At 42.7% G+C, this 25,346-nt stretch overlaps 1 protein-coding gene across 3 annotated transcripts; it reads left to right on the forward strand.

The window, feature by feature from the left end:
- The first annotated feature begins 1,420 nt into the window (after nt 1-1,420).
- On the forward strand, nt 1,421-19,555 carry LOC139549218 (porphobilinogen deaminase-like). 3 transcript variants are annotated; one of them, XM_071359442.1, is made up of 14 exons: nt 1,421-1,623; nt 9,672-9,725; nt 10,194-10,266; nt 11,216-11,265; nt 11,424-11,479; nt 12,089-12,166; nt 12,567-12,644; nt 12,747-12,822; nt 12,983-13,096; nt 14,890-14,928; nt 15,087-15,206; nt 17,043-17,096; nt 17,196-17,282; nt 17,407-19,555. In XM_071359442.1, exons 1-14 carry the CDS (start codon nt 1,600-1,602, stop codon nt 17,578-17,580), a joined length of 1,077 nt encoding a protein of 358 aa, XP_071215543.1. In that variant the 5' UTR covers nt 1,421-1,599; the 3' UTR covers nt 17,581-19,555. The 3 variants fall into 3 exon arrangements, with proteins under 3 accessions (XP_071215543.1, XP_071215541.1, XP_071215544.1); XM_071359440.1 differs by lacking the exon at nt 1,421-1,623 and adding an exon at nt 9,286-9,481; XM_071359443.1 differs by lacking the exon at nt 1,421-1,623 and adding an exon at nt 9,296-9,471.
- Nucleotides 19,556-25,346: the final 5,791 nt, after the last annotated feature.

Raw genomic sequence — 25,346 nt, forward strand, 5'->3', positions numbered from 1 at the left:
TGGCCGCCTGTCCTTCCAGTTCTCTGCTGCCAAAGACCGGAACGAATTGCCAAAAATCGCTGAAGCTGGAGACTTATATTTCCCTCACTAACTTTAACCATCAGCTATCCGAGGAGCTAACCGATCGCTACAGCTGTACATAGCCCATCTGTAAATAGCCCATCCAATCTACCTACCTCATCCCCATATTGTTTTTATTTACTTTTCTGCACACCAGTATTTCTACTTGCACATCTATCCCTCCAGTGTTAATTTGCTAAATTGTAATTACTTGCTACTATGGCCTATTTATTGCCTTACCTCCTCACGCCATTTGCACACACTGTATATAGACTTCATTTTTTTCTATTGTTATTGACTGTACGCTTGTTTATTCCATGTGTAACTCTGTGTTGTTGTTTGTGTCGCACTGCTTTGCTTTATCTTGGCCAGGTCACAGTTGTAAATGAGAACTTGTTCTCAACTAGCCTACCTGGTTAAATAAAGGTGAAATACAATAAAATAAAAATCCTCTCTCTCGTCACATTCAATTTCCTCCTCAAGCTCTTCCAAAAGTTCTATGAGATCCTCCATTCCATACTCACTCAAAACATATTCCACTTTTCTCCTTTTCAACCATCTTCTCCTTCACCAGATCTTCTAGAAGGCTTGTGCAGTCCCCCATTCCATATTTGTTCATAACATGTTCACTTTCTTCCTCATTTTCTTGTCTGCCATCTATCCCTCCCTGCCTTAGTTAAAGGACTCATCTTTGTATCTGTGCCCTTATAGCATCTGTGATAGCATGGAAAGGGAATACCTAGTCAGTTGCATTCAACCGAAATGGGTCTTCCACATTTAACCCGACCACTCTGAATTGGAGAGGTGCGAGGGGCTGCCTTAATCGACGTCCAGGGCAGTGCTCCATTTTAAAGTAGTCAATGTTCTTCTTCTTTAGTGGCTGATTGCCCCCAATTTATAGGAATCCCTATTCAGTTGACTACTTTTAAATGGTGAAAGCCCTCAATGGCAAAGTCCATGCTAAAACGGGTAATATCCATGATGAGTCCTCTATCTATCTCTATGGCTTGAACAAGTTCTGGTACAGAGAAAAACAACTAGACGTTGGTTAGGTAGATACTCTGACATTTAGGAGAAGAGGATCAGGCTTGGCCCTTCATTTATAGCTCAATGACAAGGGTCTAGTAGCTAGAAGACAGTGGTCAGCTGCGCACATGTTACTTAAAAATTGTCAATGTACAAAAAATGCCATTGTTACTAAGTTAGCTCATTTTGCTAGTGAAATATACTTTAAATCGATAAAACACAATAATAAAATCAACAAATTGGGCTGTTTTCAAAAGGTTACTGTGTGACCAAGAACACATTTGCAAGTAGTTTTTTTAGATGTTCGTGAACGCAGCCAAAGCACACGGAAGTGAAATGACATTCTGTGGAGTGACGTCAGAAGGGCACCGGCAGTCAGCAGAATTTACCCTAGTTACAAATGCCCTTTTCGTCCCTGATTACAAGGAATTATCTATAGTCTCATGGGTTGAACGTCGGGAATAACTGTCACTGACAAAGACAATACTCGCTGATCATTACTGCAACACTGAGATGTCGGGAGAGACGAGTTCACAGGTGAGAGACTTGGCTAGTTAGCTAGCACTCTACATAGCATAACGTTCATACCTCATTGATAACATTTGGCGGAGTGAGGCATGCGCCATTTTTACAGCCAACCCGGACCGCGCTGATTGGTTTACTCACGCGCCCTCCTGTACATCGGAGCTCTACCATTGGAGGATACATCTCATATATCAAATAATTGACATTACAAATAACGTCTGCCTCGACAGTCACCATCAGCTGCTACACCCATTGAACATATAGATTATAAACTAATGTTATGTTTTAGTTTTCCCTTTCTAATGGCAGATTGACCGTTCCCGTAGTAAAAATGATGTGTGTTAATTCATTAAACTAGCCCTACGTAACAGCATAATATGATGTTGCTGTCTGTCAGAGCTTCTATGGCTGCTGTACAATGCCTACAACCAATGTTGCCTGTGTAGTAGCCCCGAGATTGCCGCACAGAAATATCAACCCACAGCGAGAACGAGATTGAACTTCACTCAATTTTCTAAAGAGCAGTGGTCGATCTCTAAGGCATTCATATTCGATCACAGTGGCGGATTTAGGTATAGGCGACATGGGCGGCCGCCCAGGGCGGCACGGGGGAAAAAATCGGAATGGTGACATTTGCGCGATCGGTTTTCTATCGCTCATTTACACGTCAATGATATCATGTCACCAAGTGGGACTGTGGGTCAATTAACCTTGTCGGAGTGGGCGCCCTGATTCTAGTTTGTGAGCTAGGCAGGCGACTGCCTGGAATCTATCAAATAGCGCACCTCTAACTTTGTACAGTACTAATACAATTAGTAAAATCAGTCACACTACGAAATGCTAACAAATAAACCACAATTCATTCATAATACTGTGAATATATAGTTTCACAGACATAAAGCCTTGTGTTCTATTTTTTTTCCTCCCGTCTGGGCTACTGGCGGTAGTTGTACACGATTCAGCTGCCCCTGCGCGACAGGTTGGCGAACTGTTGCCATTTTGAACCATTTCACATGACTGAAGGTACAAACGCTGCCTTCCCGGAGGACCCAGAGAGTAAATCATGTGCACTATAGGTTTACTGGTGGCCAATCGGATGGCTCAGATCACCTTGTCCTGCATTAATGTAGCAGGCACAATAAATCTACAGCCAAATTGATGCTGAGATTTCAAAACGTTTAAAACCATGACTAGAGAGACTGTCAACGAATACAGCAAAGAGCTGCTGTTTTTATGAGTGAGTTCATGTTTAAGTTCTTAGCACTGACAACACTTTGTATTCAATACTTTTATAAGCAATTTCCACTCAGCGCTGCAACAAGCACTGCATCAGTAATGAATGATTAGGAAAGTGGATCTATAGGCTTGCATTGTTGTTATTATTAGCGGCTTGGGTCTTTTTTAATATCGAGGAATAAATCACTTTCTCTGTTCATGGAAGTAGCAACATGAATTTGTGCATGAAGCAGAAATAATGTGGTGCAACTCGAGTTTCGCCATCAGCTGGTAGACGGTGTCCCTTTTTGGTCAGTGTCAGTGGAGGAAAGGGAGAGCATAGGGCTGTTGAGGCTGACCCTCAGTCTACCACTCTCGCCCTCCATTGAGACTGGAGGTCGACTGATTATGATTTTTCAACGCCGATACCGATACCTATTATTGGAGGACCAAAAAAAGCCGATACCGATTAATCGGCCGATTTATATATATTTGTAATAATGACAATTACAACAATACTGAATGAACAATGAACACTTTTATTTTAACTTAATTTAATACATAAATAAAATCTATTTAGTGTCAAATAAATAATGAAACATGTTCAATTTGGTTTAAATAATGAAAAAACACAGTGTTGGAGAAGAAAGTAAAAGTGCAATATGTGCCATGTAAAAAAAAAGCTAACATTTAAGTTCCTTGCTCATGTAACAGTATAGCTTCCGTCCCTCTCCTCGCCCCTACCTGGGCTCGAACCAGGGACCCTCTGCACACATCGACAACAGCCACCCTCAAAGCGTCGTTACCCATCGCTCCACAAATCCGTGGCCCTTGCAGAGCAAGGGGAACAACTACTTCAAGGTCTCAGAACGAGTGAGGTCACCAATTGAAACGCTATTAGCGCGCACCCCGGTAACTAGCTAGCCATTTTACATCGGTTACACTCAGAACATGAGAACATATGAAAGCTGGTGGTTCCTTTTAACATGAGTCTTCAATATTCCCAGTTAAGAAGTTTTAGGTTGTAGTTATTATAGGAATTATGACGCGTCGACTATTTCTCTCTATACCATTTGTATTTTATATACCTTTGACTATTGGATGTTCTTATAGGCACTTTAGTATTGCCAGCCTAATCTCGGGAGTTGATAGGCTTGAAGTCATAAACAGCGCTGTGCTTCAAGCATTGCTAAGAGTTGCTGGCAAACGCAGTAAAGTGCTGTTTGAATGAATGCTTACGAGCCTGCTGCTGCCTACCACCGCTCAGTCAGACTGCTCTATCAAATATCAAATCATAGACTTAATTATAATAAACAGACAGAAATACGAGTCTTTGGTCATTAATATGGTCAAATCCGGAAACTATCATTTTGAAAACAACGTTTATTCTTTCAGTGAAATACGGAACCGTTCCGTATCTTATCAAACGGGTGGCATCCATAAGTCTAAATGTTGCTGTTACATTGCACAACCTTCAATGTTATGTCATAAATATGTAAAATTCTGGCAAATTAATTACGGTCTTTGTTAGGAAGAAATGGTCTTCACACAGTTCGCAACGAGCCAGGCTGCCAAAACTGCTGCATCTTGCACTGAACGCAAGAGAAGTGACACAATTTCCCTAGTTAATATTGCCTGCTAACATGCAATTATTTTAACTAAATATGCAGGTTTAAAAAAATATATACTTCTGTGTATTTATTTTAAGGAAAGCATTGATGTTTATGGTTAGGTACATTTGTGCAACGATTGTTCTTTTTTGCAAATGTGCTTTTGATTCGATGATAAATTAACAGGCACTGCTTTGATTATATGCAACGCAGGACAAGCTAGTAATAGTATCAACCATGTGTAGTTAATTAGTGATTATTTTTATTTTACCAGGCAAGTCAGTTAAGAACAAATTCTTATTTTCAATGATGGCCTAGATGGGTTAACTGCAGATTTGTACCTTGTCAGCTCAGGGATTCGAACTTGCAACCTTTTGGTTACTAGTCCAACGCTCTAACCACTAGGCTACGCTGCCGCCCCCATGTTAAGATTGATTGTTTTTTATAAGATAAGTTTAATGCTAGCTAGCAACTTACCTTGGCTCCTTGCAGCCACAAGGTCCTTTTGATGCTGCACTCGCGTAACGGGTGGTCAGCCTGCCACACAGTCTCTTCGTGGATTACAATGTAATCGGCCATAATCGGTGTCCAAAAAGGCAGATTACCAATTGTTATGAAAACTTGAAATCGGCCCTAATTAATCGGCCACGCCGATCGGTCGACCACTAGTTGAGACTGACCATCAGATGCTCACTCAGTTGTGCCTCACAAGTAATACAACAACGGATCTATTACCGGTGTGATCATATAGCCTACCTCAAATTTTGAAGTATAATTTTAAGAAATGGCCTGAACAACAATGCATTAGCAGGGAAATTTAAACACAGCCAATATGCAGTGAAAATGTATTGTGCCATATAGCTTACTGCACAAACCTCATTGCTACAGAACTGTTTTTAATTGGTTAATGTTGCACAGGCGTATGTTTTTTACTCAGAAAGTGATCTTGAATCAGAAAAGGTTGTTGACCACTGTTCAAGAGTTTTCCCTGTTAACCCTATCAATGTTTCCCTTCACTGTGGCAATTGGGATTGAATCAACGCAATGTTAGCCACTTTCAATGCAACATACCGAAACAAAACGAACTATGCAAGAGATTTTGTTGTAGGCAGAATGCATAGGATTCTATTAAATTGACAAACACTACTCAGCCCAAATTCTACACAGACCGGTATGGCATAAACAATTAGAGCTGCAGTAGGCCTATATGCAAATAGACCGTTGCCATATATGGATCTGTGCCATTTACTTTGAACTGGACTGTGTTTACAGCATGAGCGGTTCTGAGTAGATGCCTTGTTTTGAGATCAAAGCGAGAGCTGCGTGTAGCCACGTGTGCACATTTTGTTCATATCCTTTGCTAGTTAGTGAGTTATTAGCCCAGTTATAGATCATTTGTAGTCAGCAATAGGGGAGTGATTGCTTCCTACAAAAGCACAGACATCTTTGAAAAGCGAGTCAGGTAGGGAGCTTTTTTTTTACTTAAAGGGGCAGTGTTGTATTTTGAGACAGGCTTGAATAAGCTAAGTAGCCAATAGGCAGAGGGTAGCTTAATTTGTCTGATCCCCTGTAATAATGGTATGGGAATAATAATGCATTTTATTTTGTAAAGTGGTTTCTTGCATCAAACAATACAACATTTTCAGTCACCTCCTTGTCTGAAGGGCAAGTGGATAAACAGGTTAATATCAAGCCCTGCATGTTTTCTTTTAAAGTCTCATGGAATGTAGGCCTACACTGAACATCACACATTGCTACTGTAGGCTGAATGATAGAACAGCTATTTCCATGTGAAAATGTTATGGGATGCATTTTCTCCATTGTTTTTGATAGTAGGCCACTCTGGCAGGCCTACATTATGATCAAATAGCCACAGTAGCCTACATGGCCACTGTTAAACTGTAACTTAAGGCAAGTACAGCCTCAGTGTTCACAGTAAACGTGTGCTGGAAGTTGCACAGAATTTTCACAACAAGAAGACCTAAAATTTGCTCAGTGCCTAATTTGTTTTTGAGGGAACTTTGCCTACAACATCCAGTGCGTCAACTCTTGCCTTGTCCTATAGAACCTAAAGGTTGTCAGCTTTTAATGGGATCAGATTTAAACAGAAAAATCGATCCTTTTTATATCGGTGCTTTCCGGATACAGTTGAAGTCGGAAGTTTACGTACACTTAGGTTGGAGTCATTCAAACTCGTTTTTCAATCCATTCCACAGATTATTTCACCTATAATTCACTGTATCACAATTCCAGTGGGTCAGAAGTTTACATACACTAAGTTGACTGTGCCTTTAAACAGCTTGGAAAATTCCAGGAAATGATGTCATGGCTTTAGAAGAGTCTGATAGGTTAATTGACATCATTTGAGTCAATTGGAGGTGTACCTGTGGATGTATTTCAAGGCCTACCTTCAAACTCAGTGCTTTTTTGCTTGACATCATGGGGAAATCAAAAAAAGAAATCAGCCAAGCGACGCACAATTGGCCTAGCGTCGTCCGGGTTAGGGAGGGTTTGGCCGGTAGGGTTATCGCGCACCAGAGACTCTTGTGGCGGGCCGGGCGCAGTGCGCGCTAACCAAGGTAGCCAGGTGCACGGTGTTTCCGCCGACACATTGGTGCGGCTGGCTTCCGGGTTGGAGGCGCGCTGTGTTAAGAAGCAGTGCGGCTTGGTTGGGTTGTGTTTCGGAGGACGCATGGCTTTCGACCTTCGTCTCTCCCGAGCCCGTACGGGAGTTGTAGCGATGAGACAAGATAGTAATTACTAACAATTGGATACCACGAAATTGGGGAGAAAAGGGGGTAAAAAAGAAGAAAGAAAAAAGATATCAGCCAAGACCTCAGAAAAAAATTTGTAGACCTCCACAAGTCTGGTTCATCCTTGGGAGCAATTTCCAAACACCTGAAGGTACCACGGTCATCTGTTCAAACAATAGTATGCAAGTATACACACCATGGGACCACGCAGCCGTCATACCGCTCAGGAAGGAGACGCGTTCTGTCTCCTAGAGATTAACGTACTTTGATGCGAAAAGTGCAAATCAATCCCAGAACAACAGCAAAGGACCTTATGAAGATGCTGGAGGAAACAGGTGCAAAAGTATCTATATCCATAGTAAAACAAGTCCTATATTGACATAACCTTAAAGGCTGCTCAGCAAGGAAGAAGTCACTGCTCCAAAACCGCCATAAAAAAGCCAGACTACGGTTTGAAACTGCACATGGGGACAAAGATCGAACTTTTTGGAGAAATGCCCTCTGGTCTGATGAAACAAAAAATAACTGTTTAGCCATAATGACCAAATCAAAAATCAAAGTTTATTTGTCACGTGCGCCGAATACAGCAGGTGTACCTTACAGTGAAATGCTTACTTACAAGCTCTAACCAACAGTGCAATTTCTAAGTTAAAAAAAGGTATTAGTTGAACAATAGATAAGTAAAGAAATAAAAACGACAGTAAAAAAGACAGTGAAAAAGAACAATAGCGTGGCTATATACAATAGCGAGGCTACAACAGTAGCGAGGCTATATACAGGCACCGGTTAGTCGGGCTGACTGAGGTAGTATGTACATGTAGGTATGGTTAAAGTGACTATGCATATATGATAAACAGAGAGTAGCAGTAGCGTAAAAGAGGGGTTGGCGGGTGGTGGGTTGCGGGACACAATGCAGATAGCCCGGGTAGACAATGTGTGAGGGCACCGGTTGGTCAGGCTAAATTAGGTAGTATGTACATGAATGTATAATTAAAGTGACAATGCATATATGATAAACAGATAGTAGCAGCAGCGTAAAAGCGGGGTTGGGGGGGGGCACACAATGCAAATAGTTTGGGTAGCCATTTGATGACCTGTTCGGGAGTCTTATGGCTTGGGGGTAAAAACTGTTGAGAAGCTTTTTTGTCCTAGACTTGGCACTCCGGTACTGCTTGCCATGCGGTAGTAGAGAGAACAGTCTATGACTGACCATCGTTATATTACGAGGAAAAAGGGGGAGGCTTGTAAGCCGAAGAACACCATCCCAACCGTGAAGCACGGGGGTGGCAGCATCATGTTGTGGGGGTGCTTTGCTGCAGGAGGGACTGGTGTACTTCACAAAATAGATGGCATCATGAGGGAGGAAAATTATGTGGATATATTGAAGCAACATCTCAAGACATCAGTCAGGAAGTTAAAGCTTGGTCGTAAATGGGTCTTCCAAATGGACAATGATCCCAAGCATACTTCCAAAGTTGTGGTGAAATGGCTTAAGGGCAACAAAGTCAAGGTATTGGAGTGGCCATCACAAAGCCCTGACCTCAATCCCATAGAACATTTTTGTGGGCAGAACTGAAAAAGTGTGTGCGAGCAAGGAGGCCTACAATTCTGACCCAGTTACACCAGCTCTGTCAGGAGGAATGGGCCAAAATTCACCCAACTTATTGTGGGAAGCTTGTGGAAGGCTACCCGAAACGTTTGACCCAAGTTAAACAATTTAAAGGCAATGCTACCAAATACTAATTGAGTGTATGTATACTTCTGACCCACTGGGAATGTGATGAAAGAACTAAAAGCTGAAATAAATAATTCTCTCTACTATTATTCTGACATTTCACATTCTTAAAATAAAGTGGTGATCCTAACTGACTTAAGACAGGGAATTTTTACTAGGATTAAATGTCAGGAATTGTGGAAAAACTGAGTTTAAATGTATTTGGCTAAGGTGTATGTAAACTTCCGACTTCAACTGTACATACATGTCTATTTCATGACCATTTGGAAAATGCCTATACAAATGATCTTACAAAAGCCCATCGCTACCCCTCCCTGCTCATAATAACTGACACAAAGAATCGACACGCTTGACTTATCAGCTAGGACCAGGGAAATGGGGGTGTAGGAAGTTGAGGCATGGTTCAGTATCTCTAGTGCTAGGCTATATGACTTGCCACTGCTCCCCACATAGACACAGCAGGCTTTCACAGCTCTACAGACGACACAAAGTGCTGCTCTGCGTGTAGAAGCTAAGGTTTACTGAGAACTATGGAGGGACCTTATAAGTACGTCAGGGTAAGAGGAAAGCAATTCAAACAGAGTTTATGTTTATTTTATGATATGAAGCAGTTATATGTGGCGTACAGTGGAAGGAGTTGGGACAATACGAAGGGATAACTGCCATGAACTGCAACTACATGTAGAAGTTTAAAAACTCTATTGGAAAAATGGCTGTTGCAATGTATTGCTTGTGTTTTTCCAACAGGAGGGTAATGGGAAAGTTAGCCGGGTCATAAGAATTGGAACCCGAAAGAGCCAGGTAAGATACCTTTGGTGGTTGAGCGGAACTAAATTGCATGTCATTTTAGATTTCGGGTAATGCCATTTTTCACTTTTAACAATTTTTCCTGGTGTCAGTGAAACTACTGTGGAGTTAAACTTTGGAATGACAAAACAGCTTTTGAATAGGGTAACGCAGAGCGTGGCAACTCTTTATCAGATAAGCTTCCCTTCTCTGTTCCCTCAGATACAGCAGTCAGGGATGTCTGCTCCTCCTGCAACAGAGATAGACCGTTTACTGCTCCAATACCGTCTAGCCTTTTAGTACAGCTTGTTGTGTTCACGTCCCAGTGATTTGATAACGCACGGCTGAACATTTGCTTCTTGAATAGCCTATGATATTCAGTGTTATCCAAGTAGTCAACTAGCTAGAAACCAACCATCCAAAATGCACGCACACAAGTTGTCATCCGAATTGAATTGATTTCTGTTAATTTATTGACCTCAGCTGGCTCGTATTCAGACGGACAGCGTTGCAGAGAAGCTTAAGGGACTGTACCCTGATGTCCACTTAGAAATAGGTGAGTCCAGATGAACGGCAATACACTCTTAGAAAAAAAGGTGCTATCTAGAACCTATAAGGGTTCTTCGGCTGTCCCCATAGGAGAACCCTTTGAAGAATCCTTTTTGCTTCCAGGTAGAACCCTTTGGTTCCGGGTAGAACCCTTTTGGGTTCCAAGTACAGAGGATTTTACTTGGTACCCTAAAGAGTTCTACTTGGAACCCAACATGGTTTTACCTGGAACCAAAAAGGGTTCTCCTATGTCGACAGCTGGGGATCAAACCTTTGGAACCCTTTTTTCCCGAAGAGTGTAGGAAAAAAAGTTTGTTTACAGTGTATATAGTTAACTGCCAAAATAATGGAAAGATTTGAGTAAATGAAGGACACAAAATACATTGAAAGCAGGTGCCTCCACACAGATGTATTTCCTGAGTTAATTAAGCAATTAACATCCCATCATGCTTAGGGCAGGCCATTATTTAGGCAATTATTTTGGCTACCATGGCTATTTCCCCATAGGATGGCAAGGGCATGAGTGGTCACTGCATGGTTTGATGAGCATGAAAATGATGTAAACCATATGCCATGGCCGTCTCACTCACCAGATCTCATCCCAATCTAAGAGTTATGGGAGATTCTGGAGCGGCACTTGAGACAGCGTTTTCCACCACCGTCAACAAAACCCCAAATGGTGGAATAATAGGTGTTGCATCCCTCCAATAGAGTTCCAGACACTTGTAGAATATATGCCAAGGTGCATTGAAGCTGTTCTGGCTCCTGCTGGCCCAACGCCCTATGAAGACATTTTATGTTAGTGTTTCCTTTATTTTGGCAGTTACATGTATGTTCTGTTACTTGTCGTGCTGTAATCTTCCTTTGACTATGGAGATGCATCACAATAAGATGTGTACAATACAGTAATTAAACGACTATATCACTTTGTATATGTCCTTGTCTTTTTGTGTCAGTTGGCATGACAACTACAGGGGACAAAATCCTTGACATAGCGTTATCAAAGGTAAATCTGTTTATAAACTAAAGCGTGCCTCATCAGAACTAAATTATTGGCCAAATTGTTAATTTTACTTGACTCAGTAGTGTGTGAAAAACACTAAGTTCAGAGCTAAAAATGTAATGGGGTTAACAGTTAGTAACCAATATGCTTTCTAAATGCAGATTGGAGAGAAGAGCCTTTTCACCAAAGAACTGGAGACTGCTCTGGAGAGGAACGAGTAAGTCTAATTTTGTCTTCTGGATCCACACAACCAACTCCTCATTTTCAAAGTTAAAGAAAAACTATAGAAAATGTTTCAAATGAATAAAAAAAGTTGTTGATGTATTGATTGCGGATGTCTTCACCTTTGATAGTCATCACAGCTGTAAATCATTTTTAATAAGATTCTACCAACTTTGCACAACTCTTAGGGCAACATTTATTCATAGTTTTTTGTCAAAATGGCTCAAGCTCAGTAAGTTTGGGTGGGAGTCATTGATGGACAGCAATATTCAAACCTTGTCTCTGATTTGCAAGCAAATTCAAGTCAGGACTGAGGCTCGACCACTCATGAACAATCGACACCTCTTGAAAAGCCGTTCACTAGGCACTGTACATTCAAACTGTAGGCTACATTACTATTAGCCTTAATGTGGAAAGCCACTACTGTCGAGGTACTTTCTTTATTACAATGTAATGGCATACATTTTGAGTAGCTTCAAAATGTCATTCATGTCTTCAAGACTTTGATTTGTGCAGGTGTTTAATGTCCAGTTTTTTTTTTACCTCAGTCTTTGCTCTGAAGTGTTGCAAAACAAATGACTCTGTTGTGCTGTGTCTCCTATAGAGTAGACTTGGTGGTCCACTCTTTGAAAGACTTGCCCACGACTCTGCCTCCTGGCTTTACCATAGGAGCAGTGCTAAAGTAAGTCGACACAATAGTGCCTCTGTAAGGATCCACAGGGAATCAAACGCACTGTCCTCATTCATCTGGGCCCCTTTTTTGTTGGTGTTCAAACCTACTGATTTGGTGTGAAACACTATCAGTTTTCCTCACATATTGTAATATATTTAAAGATCTTTCTTTCAATGTTTTTAGAGGTTCCTACACACAGATTTTATTACAAATATAGATTTGAAATGATGAACTAGCTAGCCTAGCTATGTGTATATACATTTAGTTTGAATACTCCAAGCGCGCCAGTGTGTGTACCTTTTTGAACATCTACTATTGAAGTAGGATTCTCTTCACCACTACTGTGGAATGAAGTAGCCTCCGATATTTTCATGGTAAATAGTTTTTTTCCCCTTCCTGTTCTTTTAAGGCGCGAGAACCCCCATGATGCAGTGGTCTTGCATCCCAAAAACATGGGGAAATCACTTGACACCCTGCCTGACAAGAGGTACGAAACAGTTGAATTTTATGACATTGTTTGAAGATTCTTTTCCTATCGGTTTTAAAGAAGGAGTGGCTTGACATTGATATCGATGGGTGTTTTTCATAGTGTGATAGGCACAAGTTCCCTACGCCGGGCTGCTCAGCTAAAGAAAAGATTCCCCCACCTGGAGTTTAAAGATATTGTATCCTTTCTCTCAGTGCTACGTTCACTCACTGCCACTCTCACAGTATAGCGAAGGATTAAAACAGGATCTTCATTTCAAATCTGATGCACATCATATCAGTAATGAGCACCATCTATAGAGGGTTGTGAGTTTGTTTCCTTAGTGCGTTTTTTCCCAGCGAGGAAACCTCAACACGAGGTTGAAGAAGCTGGATGAAAAGGACGACTTCTCGGCCATTATACTGGCTGCAGCTGGGCTCCGTCGCATGGGCTGGGATAGCCGAGTCAGCCAGGTACAGTTGAAGTCAAAAATGTACATACACCTTAGCCAAATACATTTCAACTCAGTTTTTCACAATTCCTGACATTTTAATCCTAGTAAAAATTCCCTGTCTTAGGTCAGTTAGGATCACCACTTTTTTTTAAGAATGTGAAATATCAGAATAATAGTAGAGAGAAGGATTTATTTTAGCTTTTATTTCTTTCATCACATTCCCAGTGGGTCAGTAGTTTACATACACTCAGTTAGTATTCTGTAGCATTGCCTTTAAATTGTTTAACTTGGGTCAAACGTTTCGGGTAGCCTTCCACAAGCTTCCAACAATAATTTGGGTGAATTTTGGCCCATTATTCCTGACAGAGCTGGTGTAACTGAGTCAGGTTTGTAGGCCTCCTTGCTCACACACGCTTTTTCAATTCTGCCCACAAATGTTCTACAGGATTGAGGTCAGGGCTTTGTGATGGCCACCCCAATACCTTGACTTTGTTGTCCTTAAGCCATTTTGCCACAACTTTGGAAGTATGCTTGGGGTCATTGTCCATTTGGAAGACCCATTTGCGACCAAGCTTTAACTTCCTGACTGATGTCTTGAGATGTTGCTTCAATATATCCACATAATTTTCCTCCCTCATGATGCCATCTATTTTGTGAAGTGCACCAGTCCCTCCTGCAGCAAAGCAGCCCCACAACATGATGCTGCCACCCCCATGCTTCACGGTTGGGATGGTGTTCTTCGGCTTGCAAGCATCCCCCTTTTTCCTCCAAACATAACAATGGTCATTATGGCCAAACACTTATATTTTTGTTTCATCAGACCAGAGGACATTTTTCCAAAAAGTATGATCTTTGTCCCCATATTCAGTTGCAAACCCTAGTCTGGCTTTTTTATGGCGGTTTTGGAGCAGTGGCTTCTTCCTTGCTGAGTGGCCTTTCAGGTTATGTCGATATAGGACTCGTTTTACTGTGGATATAGATACTTTTGTACCTGTTTCCTCCAGCATCTTCACAAGGTCCTTTGCTGTTGTTCTGGGATTGATTTGCACTTTTCGCACCAAAGTACATTAATCTCTAGGAGACAGAACGCGTCTCCTTCCTGAGCGGTATGATGGCTTCGTGGTCCCATGGTGTTTATACTTGCGTACTATTGTTTGTACAGTATGAACGTGGTACCTTCAGGCGTTTGGAAATTGCTACCACGGGTGATCCAGACTTGTGGAGGTCTACACCTCCAATTGACTCAAATGATGTCAATTAGCTTATCAGAAGCTTCTAAAGCCATTACATCATTTTCTGGAATTTTCCAAGCTGTTTAAAGGCACAGTCAACTTAGTGTATGTAAACTTCTGATCCACTGGAATTGTGATACAGTGAATTATAAGTGATATAATCTGTCTGTAAACAATTGTGGGAAAAATGACTTGTGTCATGCACAAAGTAGATGTCCTAACCGACTTACCAAAACTATAGTTTGTTATCAAGAAATGTGTGGAGTGGTTGAAAAACGAGTTTTAATGACTCAAACCTAAAGTGTATGTAAACTTTGGACTTCAACTGTAGCTACCTCCAACACTCCACATCACAACACCTTGTCCATACCATAGAGATAAATCATGATTCATCTTAATTAATCAAGATTCAATAGTATGTGGTTTTTAGACTATGTAAGCCTATATATAGCCTATAACTAGGGCACTGAGATTTTCCAAGTGGTCACATGTTCATGGAAAACATCCTGGCCCTACATAATGTATCCGCCTACCTAAAATATTGGGCAGTTACCTTTAATTTGTGTCTTTGCATTTGCAGATCCTGGGCCCTGAGGACTGTATGTATGCTGTTGGACAGGTAGGTAGATTTATTTTATGACGGAGAAATGGGCAACTTAACTCTTTAACTCTCATACCTGCGGTCCTTATTCCATTGTGTAATAACAAAAAAAACGCCTAACTGTAGTTAAAACGGAATATTTTACCCTGAGGGTCCATTGCTTGGCTGTGTTCCAGGGGGCTCTTGCCATCGAGGTGCGGGCCAGAGACAAGGACATCCTGGAGATGGTGTCTGTTCTGCACGACCCCAACACGGTCCTGCGCTGTATAGCAGAGCGAGCCTTCCTCAGACGACTGGCAAGTCTCACTCTGTCTCCTAGATGTTTTATTATAGTGTGTCCTGTGTATCTGTGAATTGTTGGCTGCTAGTGCATTGTCAATGCTTCTTAATATAAATACTCATAAAGGACCAGTTTCCCAGACACAGATTAGCCTAGTCCTGGACTAAAAAGCATGCTCAATGGAGAATCACCATTCAAAGGGCTTTTTAGTCTAGGACGAGGCTTAATCTATGTCTGGGAAACCGGCCATTTAAGGTACAATTGCAAGTGAAAGAAGAAGAATTGACATAAAAAAATAAAAGTAATGTTAGGCTTTATAACTATGTCACATAAACAGTACTTAAAGGGGCAATCCGGAGTTGAAACAATCACAAAGCGTTTACCCCACCTCTATTTTGGTAAAAAGCTGAGGGATGGGCCTGGAGAAATGTAACCACTCACAAATTTGTAGACAGAGCTATTAATGCAAGGACTGACCATCCACAATATAAAAATGATAGTTTTCAGCCTGTTTGGAGGCAATAGTGTTTTTTTATTTTTTTTTTATTTTTTTTTTACAGTACATCAGTACAACACTGGGGCCGAGCACCCTGCCATTCAGGACTTCTATACCAGGCGGTGTCATAGGAAGGCCCTAAAAATTCATGCATCCAGCCACCCAAGTCATAAACTGTTCATTCTGCTACCGCTCGGCAAACGGTACCAATGCACCGTGTGGAACCATCAGGACCCTGAACAGCTTCTACCCCCAAGCCAAAAGATTGCTAAATACACTGAACAGAAATATAAACACTATGTAAAGTGTTGGTCCCATGTGTCATGTGCTGAAATAAAAAATCGCAGACATTTTCCATACGCACAAAAAAGCTTATTTCTCTCCATTTTTTGGAACAAATTTGTTTACATCCCTGTTAGTGAGCATTTCTCCTTTGCCAAGATAATTCATCCACCTGACAGGTGTGGCATATCAAGAAGCGTATTAAACAGCAGGATCATTACACAGGTGCACCTTGTGCTGCGGACAATAAAAGGCCACTTTAAAATGTGCAGTTTTGACCTCGACAACGTGACACTTCCGTCTTCTTCACCTGCGGGATCGTCTGAGGATGATGGGAGGGGGAGTATTTCTGTCTGTAATAAAGCCCTTTTGTGGGGAAAAACTCATTCTGATTGGCTGGGCTTGACTCCTCAGTGGGTGGGCATGGCTGCCAAGTGGGTGGGCCTATGCCCTGCAAGGTCCACCCATGGCTGCACCCCTGCCCAGTCATGTAAAATACATGTATTAGGGCCTAATGAATTTATTTCAATTGACTGATATCCTTATATAAACTGTAACTCAGTAAAATCTTTGAAATTGTTGCATGTTACGTTTATATTTTTGTTCAGTATAGTTAGTCCAGGTAGCTATTGGTTAACTATTTAATTATCTGCAGCTTTTGCTACTGTTTATTATCTGTCCCTATGACTAATCACTTTATTCCCAGTTATACCGTATGTACATATCTACCTCAATTACTTCGTACCCCTGCACATCGACTCGGTACTTGTACCCCGTGTATATAGCCAAGTTATCATTACTCATTGTGTATTCATTATATCCTTTTATTATTACGTGTTTTTATTTCTCTATTTCCTTTTTTCTCTGCATTGCTGAGAAGGGCCCGTAATTAAGCATTTCACTGTTAGTCTTCACTTGTTGTTTACGAAGCATGTGAGAAATACCATTTGATTAGATTCATTTAGAAAATGGATGCAGCAACTGCAGATTACCCCCTTTTAACCAAATGTCTATATTTGCTTGCACGTCTCATTATATTTCACACTCCAGTGTAATCACTTTCGCTTCTTGTAGGAGGGGGGTTGCAGTGTACCAGTTGCTGTCCACACTGAAGTCAAGGACTCTCAGGTAAGGGCTTATGACATTTGCTAAAGTGTGTGCGTCGTTGCATATCCATGGTTACGTGCGTGCGTGCCGTTTGTAACTGCTGTGTTCTATTTACCAAAGCTCTACCTGACGGGAGCAGTCTACAGCCTGGATGGTTCAGACAGTCTCAAGGAGACCATGCAGACCAGCATTGCTTCAGACAATAAGGTCAGACTAATGATTTCTCACCCCCCCAGTCAACTCTTCCAATTAAACATATCAGCTCATCAAGGGGCTCCCTTCTCAGGGCATATTTCTTTGGTTTATTTAATCTGTCTTTCCTCTGTGGTAGGTGGAAGAGCAAGTGGATGAGCGGGTCCAGCGTGTTGGCGTAACAGCGAACAACATGCCAGGCCCGGCCCAGGATGCTTCTGAGAAGCTAGGTCTAGACTTGGCCAATCTACTGCTGAGTAAAGGGGCGAAGGAGATCCTTACCGTGGCCAGGCAACTTAACGATGCGCGATAAACTGACTCTGTGCCCCCCGCTGGGTCTGGAGGTGCAACCTGCTCTCACCGGTACTCATGATATAGAATAGCACTGTCAGCACCACCAGACGCGGGTTTGAATAGTATTTGTTTTCGTTCAGTTTGATTGAGCCTGCTTGGAGCGCCAGAACATTAACGCACAGGTAACTGCCAAAATAATGGAAACGCTTGAGTAAATGAAGAATGCAAAGTATATTAAGACGGGTGCTTCCACAGAGGTTTGGTTCCGGAGTTAATTAAGCAATTAGGATCCCATCATGCTTAGGGTCATGTCTAAAAATGCTGGACAGGCCATAGGATCACAATTCCCTCATTCACAGGGCATGAATGTTCACTCAATGGTTTGATGAGCCTGAAAACAGTGTAAGCCAAATGACATGGCTGTCTCAGTCACCAGATCTCAACCCAATTGAACACTTATGGGAGATTCTGAAGCGGAGCCTGAGACAGCGTTTTCCATCAACAAAACACCAAATGATGGAATTACTCATGGAATAATGGCGTTGCATCCTGCTAATAGAGGCGCATTGAAGCTGTTCTGGCTCGTGGTGGCCCAACACCGTATTGAGACACTTTGTGTTTGTGTTCCCTTTATTTTGGCAGTTACCTGTACACACATTGAGGGGCTCCATTCCTCAGTGGGGATTATGCTACCTCTGTCATCAACAGAGCTCTGATAATCTTGTTTGATGAATGATGTGTGTGTGACACATTAGCGTTGTCTGTTAAACAGACCCAGAACATGCAAGCTACAGTGACAAACTCTAGCGTAGGAGTACTATCAGACCAAGTCCAAGGCCACCTGTCTATAACACCAGAGCGTCTATTATTATTATTACTACGTGGCGTATGTATATTTTTCTATTTCACACGATCGATGTCAAGACAATAAGGAAAAAAACTGCATTTAAAATGCAGATGGTAAACAGAACACTGGATGCAGTACAAAAACTAAACTCAATGTTGGATACTTGTGGCATTTTCCTTTCACTGTGTTCACAAGTTTAATGTGTTGAGAGGATTTTTATTGCTTTCTCGTTTTGCTATACCAATTTTAAGAATATAAAGCAGCGTAAAATAACACCCAACAAATGTCATCTGCATACTTCAAAACGGCCTGTATTCATAAAGCGTCTCAGAGTAGGAGAGCTGACCAGGTACTCCCCGGCCATGTAATCTTATTCATTATGGCAAAACTGATCCTAGATCAGCACTCCTATTCTGAGAAGCTTTATGAATACTGGCACCGGTTTGGTATGATCCAGCCTACTCCTCAACAACTTCAGAATTCAGAAGTATTCCATAACCATACCACTAGATATGGCTCCAATGGTAACTATATGAGTTGTGTATTATGAAAGAAATAGAGAAAATCATTGAATGTAATGTCGTAAGCTACCTTTTAGATAGTTTGTGGGTTTTGTTAACAAACCTTATGCTGTCAGATACTATCTGTTTTGTGCCTTACTTTAGTTGTTCTGTCTATGTGGCTGCTGTGTGTACAGCTTTGCTTCCAACCTAATACAACCTTATTACCTTGAATTACACGTATGCCTTTTCCATTTTACCCCTAGAGCCTGCACAGGTTTTCCTGAGTGTCGCCCCATTGTGACCTCTCCAACTTATATTTAGCAGAATGCATTATGTAACATATGTTGCATTATGTAACAGTATGTGGTGTTATGTTGTTTGACTATCGATACTTCAAAGGTGATTGTGCCATATTTCTGTTTGGCAGCTTTCTGCTTTCCGCTGCAGTGCTCGGACGTTTTAAGAAGATGCTGGTCAAATGATACTTGCTATACCATCTATTTATTTATTATTGCAGCAATCATCATGACAGAATGTGGAAATGTAATGCAATCTGGAAGCGTCATGCTTTGCTTTGTCACTTTCATGAATTCTGTGTCATTAAAAAGGAGCCAGCCTCAAATAAAGCCACAAGTTACTCTCTAGCTTTTATTACTCTCTAGTATTTTATTTGATTCGTAGTTTATTATTCAACCAATGTTTGGTAGAGCACCAGTGTTTTCATTTTCTTCGTTCTTCTCGGTCTTATAGGGGCAATCTGCAGGTGCTTCATCCATTTGGGGATTTCTGAATTAATTAAATGTTCCCATTGATTCTTGAAGAATATATCTTAGAAATGCCTCATGAGCTTAGTTCAACTGTCGTACCTTTGTAAACACAGTAAATATAAACAAACATGCTCTAGCGGGGTGCGTATTTGGCGGCAGAGAAGTCAGGTGCAGGAGAGCAGAACTGGGTAATATTTTTATTTTATTTTTTTATTTTACCTTTATTTAACCAGGTAGGCTAGTTGAGAACAAGTTCTCATTTGCAACTGCGACCTGGCCAAGATAAAGCATAGCAGTGTGAACAGACAACAACACAGAGTTACACATGGAGTAAACAATAAACAAGTCAATAACATGGTAGAAAAAAAGAGAATCTATATACAATGTGTGCAAAAGGCATGAGGTAGGCAATAAATCGAATAATTACAATTTAGCAGATTAACACTGGAGTGATAAATCATCAGATGATCATGTGCAAGTAGAGATACATGTGTGCAAAAGAGCAGAAAAGTAAATAAATAAAAGCAGTATTGGGGGTGATGTAGGTAAATTGGGTGGGCTATATACCGATGGACTATGTACAGCTGCAGCGATTGGTTCGCTGCTCGGATAGCAGATGTTTAAAGTTGTTGAGGGAGATAAAAGTCTCCAACTTCAGAGATTTTTGCAATTCGTTCCAGTCGCAGGCAGCAGAGAACTGGAAGGAAAGGCGTCCAAATTAGGTTTTGGCTTTAGGGATGATCAGTGAGATACACCTGCTGGAGCGCGTGCTACGGGTGGGTGTAGCCATCGTGACCAGTGAACTGAGATAAGGCGGCACTTTACCTAGCATAGCCTTGTAGATGACCTGGAGCCAGTGGGTCTGACGACGAACATGTAGCGAGAGCCAGCCGACTAGGGCATACAGGTCGCAGTGGTGGGTCGTATAAGGTGCTTTAGTAACAAAACGGATGGCACTGTGATAAACTGCATCCAGTTTGCTGAGTAGAGTATTGGAAGCTATTTTGTAGATGACATCGCCGAAGTCGAGGATCAGTAGGATAGTCAGTTTTACTAGGGTAAGTTTGGCGGCGTGAGTGAAGGAGGCTTTGTTGCGAAATAGAAAGCCGACTCTAGATTTGATTTTGGATTGGAGATGTTTGATATGAGTCTGGAAGGAGAGTTTGCAGTCTAGCCAGACACCTAGGTACTTATAGATGTCCACATATTCTAGGTTGGAACCGTCCAGGGTGGTGATGCTAGTCGGGCGTGCGGGTGCAGGCAGCGAACGGTTGAAAAGCATGCATTTGGTTTTACTAGCGTTTAAGAGCAGTTGGAGGCCACGGAAGGAGTGTTGTATGGCATTGAAGCTCGTTTGGAGGTTAGATAGCACAGTGTCCAAGGAAGGGCCAGAAGTATACAGAATGGCGTCGTCTGCGTAGAGGTGGATCAGTGAATCGCCCGCAGCAAGAGCAACATCATTGATATATACAGAGAAAAGAGTCGGCCCGAGAATTGAACCCTGTGGTACCCCCATAGAGACTGCCAGAGGACCGGACAACATGCCCTCCGATTTGACACACTGAACTCTGTCTGCAAAGTAGTTGGTGAACCAGGCAAGGCAGTCATTAGAAAAACCGAGGCTACTGAGTCTGCCGATAAGAATATGGTGATTGACAGAGTCGAAAGCCTTGGCCAGGTCGATGAAGACGGCTGCACAGTACTGTCTTTTATCGATGGCGGTTATGATATCGTTTAGTACCTTGAGCGTGGCTGAGGTGCACTCGTGACCGGCTCGGAAACCGGATTGCACAGCGGAGAAGGTACGGTGGGATTCGAGATGGTCAGTGATCTGTTTGTTGACTTGGCTTTCGAAGACCTTAGATAGGCAGGGCAGGATGGATATAGGTCTGTAACAGTTTGGGTCCAGGGTGTCTCCCCCTTTGAAGAGGGGGATGACCGCGGCAGCTTTCCAATCCTTGGGGATCTCAGATGATACGAAGGAGAGGTTGAACAGGCTGGTAATAGGGGGTGCGACAATGGCGGCGGACAGTTTCAGAAATAGGGGGTCCAGATTGTCAAGCCCAGCTGATTTGTATGGGTCCAGGTTTTCCAGCTCTTTCAGAACATCTGCTATCTGGATTTGGGTAAAGGAGAAGCTGGGGAGGCTTGGGCGAGTAGCAGCGGGGGGGGCGGGGCTGTTGGCCAAGGTTGGAGTCGCCAGGAGGAAGGCATGGCCAGCCATTGAGAAATGCTTGTTGAAGTTTTCGATTATCACAGATTTATCGGTGGTGACCGTGTTACCTAGCCTCAGTGCAGTGGGCAGCTGGGAGGAGGTGCTCTTGTTCTCCATGGACTTTACAGTATCCCAGAACTTTTTGGAGTTAGAGCTACAGGATGCAAATTTCTGCTTGAAAAAGCTGGCCTTTGCTTTCCTGACTGACTGCGTGTATTGGTTCCTGACTTCCCTGAACAGTTGCATATCGCGGGGGCTCTTCGATGCTATTGCAGTTCGCCACAGGATGTTTTTGTGCTGGTCGAGGGCAGTCAGGTCTGGAGTGAACCAAGGGCTATATCTGTTCTTAGTTCTGCATTTTTTGAACGGAGCATGCTTGTCTAATATGGTGAGGAAGTAACTTTTAAAGAATGACCAGGCATCCTCAACTGATGGGATGAGGTCAATATCCTTCCAGGGTACCCGGGCCAGGTCGATTAGAAAGGCCTGCTCGCAGAAGTGTTTTAGGGAGCGTTTGACAGTGATGAGGGGTGGTCGTTTGACCGCGGACCCGTAGCGGATACAGGCAATGAGGCAGTGATCGCTGAGATCTTGATTGAAGACAGCAGAGGTGTATTTGGAGGGCAAGTTGGTCAGGAATGTCTATTAGGGTGCCCATGTTTACGGATTTAGGGTTGTACCTGGTGGGTTCCTTGATGATTTGTGTGAGATTGAGGGCATCTAGCTTAGATTGTAGGACTGCCGGGGTGTTAAGCATATCCCAGTTTAGGTCACCTAACAGAACAAACTCTGAAGCTAGATGGGGAGCGATCAATTCACAGATGGTGTCCAGGGCACAGCTGGGAGCTGAGGGGGGTCGGTAGCAGGCGGCAACAGTGAGAGACTTATTTCTGGAGAGATTAATTTTTAAAATTAGAAGTTCGAACTGTTTGGGCATAGACCTGGAAAGTATGACAGAACTTTGCAGGCTATCTCTGCAGTAGATTGCAACTCCTCCCCCTTTGGCAGTTCTATCTTGACGGAAAGTGTTATAGTTGGGTATGGAAATCTCAGAATTTTTGGTGGCCTTCCTAAGCCAGGATTCAGACACGGCAAGGACATCAGGGTTGGCAGAGTGTGCTAAAGCGGTGAGTAAGACAAACTTAGGGAGGAGGCTTCTGATGTTGACATGCATGAGGCCAAGGCTTTTTCGATCACAGAAGTCAACAAATGAGGGTGCCTGGGGACATGCAGGGCCTGGGTTTACCTCCACATCACCCGAGGAACAGAGGAGTAGTAGGATGAGGGTGCGGCTAAAGGCTATCAAAACTGGTCGCCTAGAACGTTGGGGACAAGGAATAAAAGGAGCAGATTTATGGGCGTGGTAGAATAGATTCTGGGCATAATGTGCAGACAGGGGTATGGTGGGGCACAGGTACAGCGGAGGCAAGCCCAGGCACTGGGTGATGATAAGAGAGGTTGTATCTCTGGACATGCTGGTCTCAATGGGTGAGGTCACCGCATGTGTGGGAGGTGGGACAAAGGAGGTATCAGAGGTACGGAGAGTGGAACTACGGGGTCCATTGCAAACCAAAACAATGATAACTAGCCTGAACAACAGTATACAAGGCATATTGATATTTGAGAGAGACATACAGTAAGGCATAAAGTGATTGCAGGTCTTGATTGGGAGAGCTAGCTAAAACAACAGGTGAGATAACAGCAGCTAGTCAGCTAACACAGCAACAGCAGGTAAAAATGGCGACGACTAGGCAGAGAGGGTCGGATTAACTACACACAGAGCCTGAGTTAAAACACAGAGCCGACAGATAAAACACAAATAAACAGAATGGAGTACCGTGAATTAATGGACAGTCCGGCAGGCATCAGCTATGTAGCCAAGTGATCATAGTGTCCAGGGGGCAACCGTAGATGGAGCAGGGAAGCCGGCACTAAGCTAGCACGCGGCGTTTAAAGTTAGTAGCCCGGGGGGTGGTCTGCTCAGACGGAGGGGGTCTGCTCAGACGGAGGCCGGTTGAGGGCACAGCGGATGGGGTATTCGTCTGCAGACCAGACGTGGTCGTGTCGACAGAGAATCCAAGCCGGATGGCGATGGCGAAAGAGAGGTTGTAATTGTAGAATTATGTTTGCTAACTGGTGCTAGCTTCGTGGCAGTGGCGCTAGCTGCGCTAGCTGCAAGCTAGCTGTGAGGATCAGAAGTAGTGGCTCAGGGATTACGGCAGGAATCCGGCGTTGTTGTTGAGAGACAGTCCGATGCTGGTAAATTGGTGAGTAATATCCAGGCTAATAACAGGGCTGGTGTCTGTGCAGAAGGTAAAAGCTGCTAGCAGCGCCTAAAAATGACTAAATAGCTTGTAGCTGATTAGCTGGTTAGCTACTGGGGGTTCTTGTGTTCCAAAGTGTTCCAAAGTTAAAAAATAATAGCGATTCCGTATCACATTGGGTGAGGTAGGTTACCGGAAGGTATAATCGAATTAAAAATCGAAAAGAGATAGAATTCTTTTTTTAAAATATATACAAGAAATACGAAAAATACAAACGTACACGAGAGGACTAAACAAACACGTCTACACTGCTACGCCATCTTGGAATGTTATTGCGTAATAAATAACCGGAGATTTATTAAGCAAAACCAACGGCAACCAGAACAACAAGATAAATGGGCACAAAATAACCCGTCGTGCGCTCACAGGGAACGTGCACAAGCACTACAATAAACAATCCCACACAAAGACATGGGGGGAACAGAGGGTTAAATACACAACAAGTAAATGAGGGAAATTGAAACCAGGTGTGAGGAAAACAAGACAAAACAAATGGAAAATGAAAAGTGGATCGATGATGGCTAGAAGACCGCCGAGCGCCGCTCGAACAAGGAGAGGACCCGACTTCGGCGGAAGTCGTGACACGACTGAATATGGTTAAAATTATAATTGTATTATCATGGTTGGTCAGTCCTTGCATCCATAGCTCTGTCTATGGATTTGAGTGCTTTTTACTGAAACAGGTGGGGCGAACACATAGTTATTGTTTCAACAGCTTTAAAGGGAAAGTTCAGTATTTTACAAATTAATGTTAGATGGTTGGTTCCTCACCCTGAAAGCGACATGGCCTAGCAGAAACTAATCCATGTTTCAGTTTTCTTTAAATAGCCACTACAAATTTCAGCTAAATTAGACCTCCGAAGTGGGAATTCCACAGAAGTGGTCAGGGCTACCACAGCAGGTTCATCCCCTCTGTCCATCAGACAATGGAAATGGTTGTTCATATTGGCAGTTTGAAGTGACTCAAATCATATATAGCTCAGGACCTTAGACTGGTGCAAAGGTTAACCTTCCAACATTGCTTACATCTGCTATGACAGGCTCATTGTCCACCCTCCCTCCCAGAAGCCTGGAAGAGATGAGAGCCAAGCCTATGGGTTCATATCCTCAACCCTGCAGCACACACACA

Source organism: Salvelinus alpinus, chromosome 22 (assembly GCF_045679555.1).
Source record: "Salvelinus alpinus chromosome 22, SLU_Salpinus.1, whole genome shotgun sequence".
Taxonomy (NCBI): domain Eukaryota; kingdom Metazoa; phylum Chordata; class Actinopteri; order Salmoniformes; family Salmonidae; genus Salvelinus; species Salvelinus alpinus.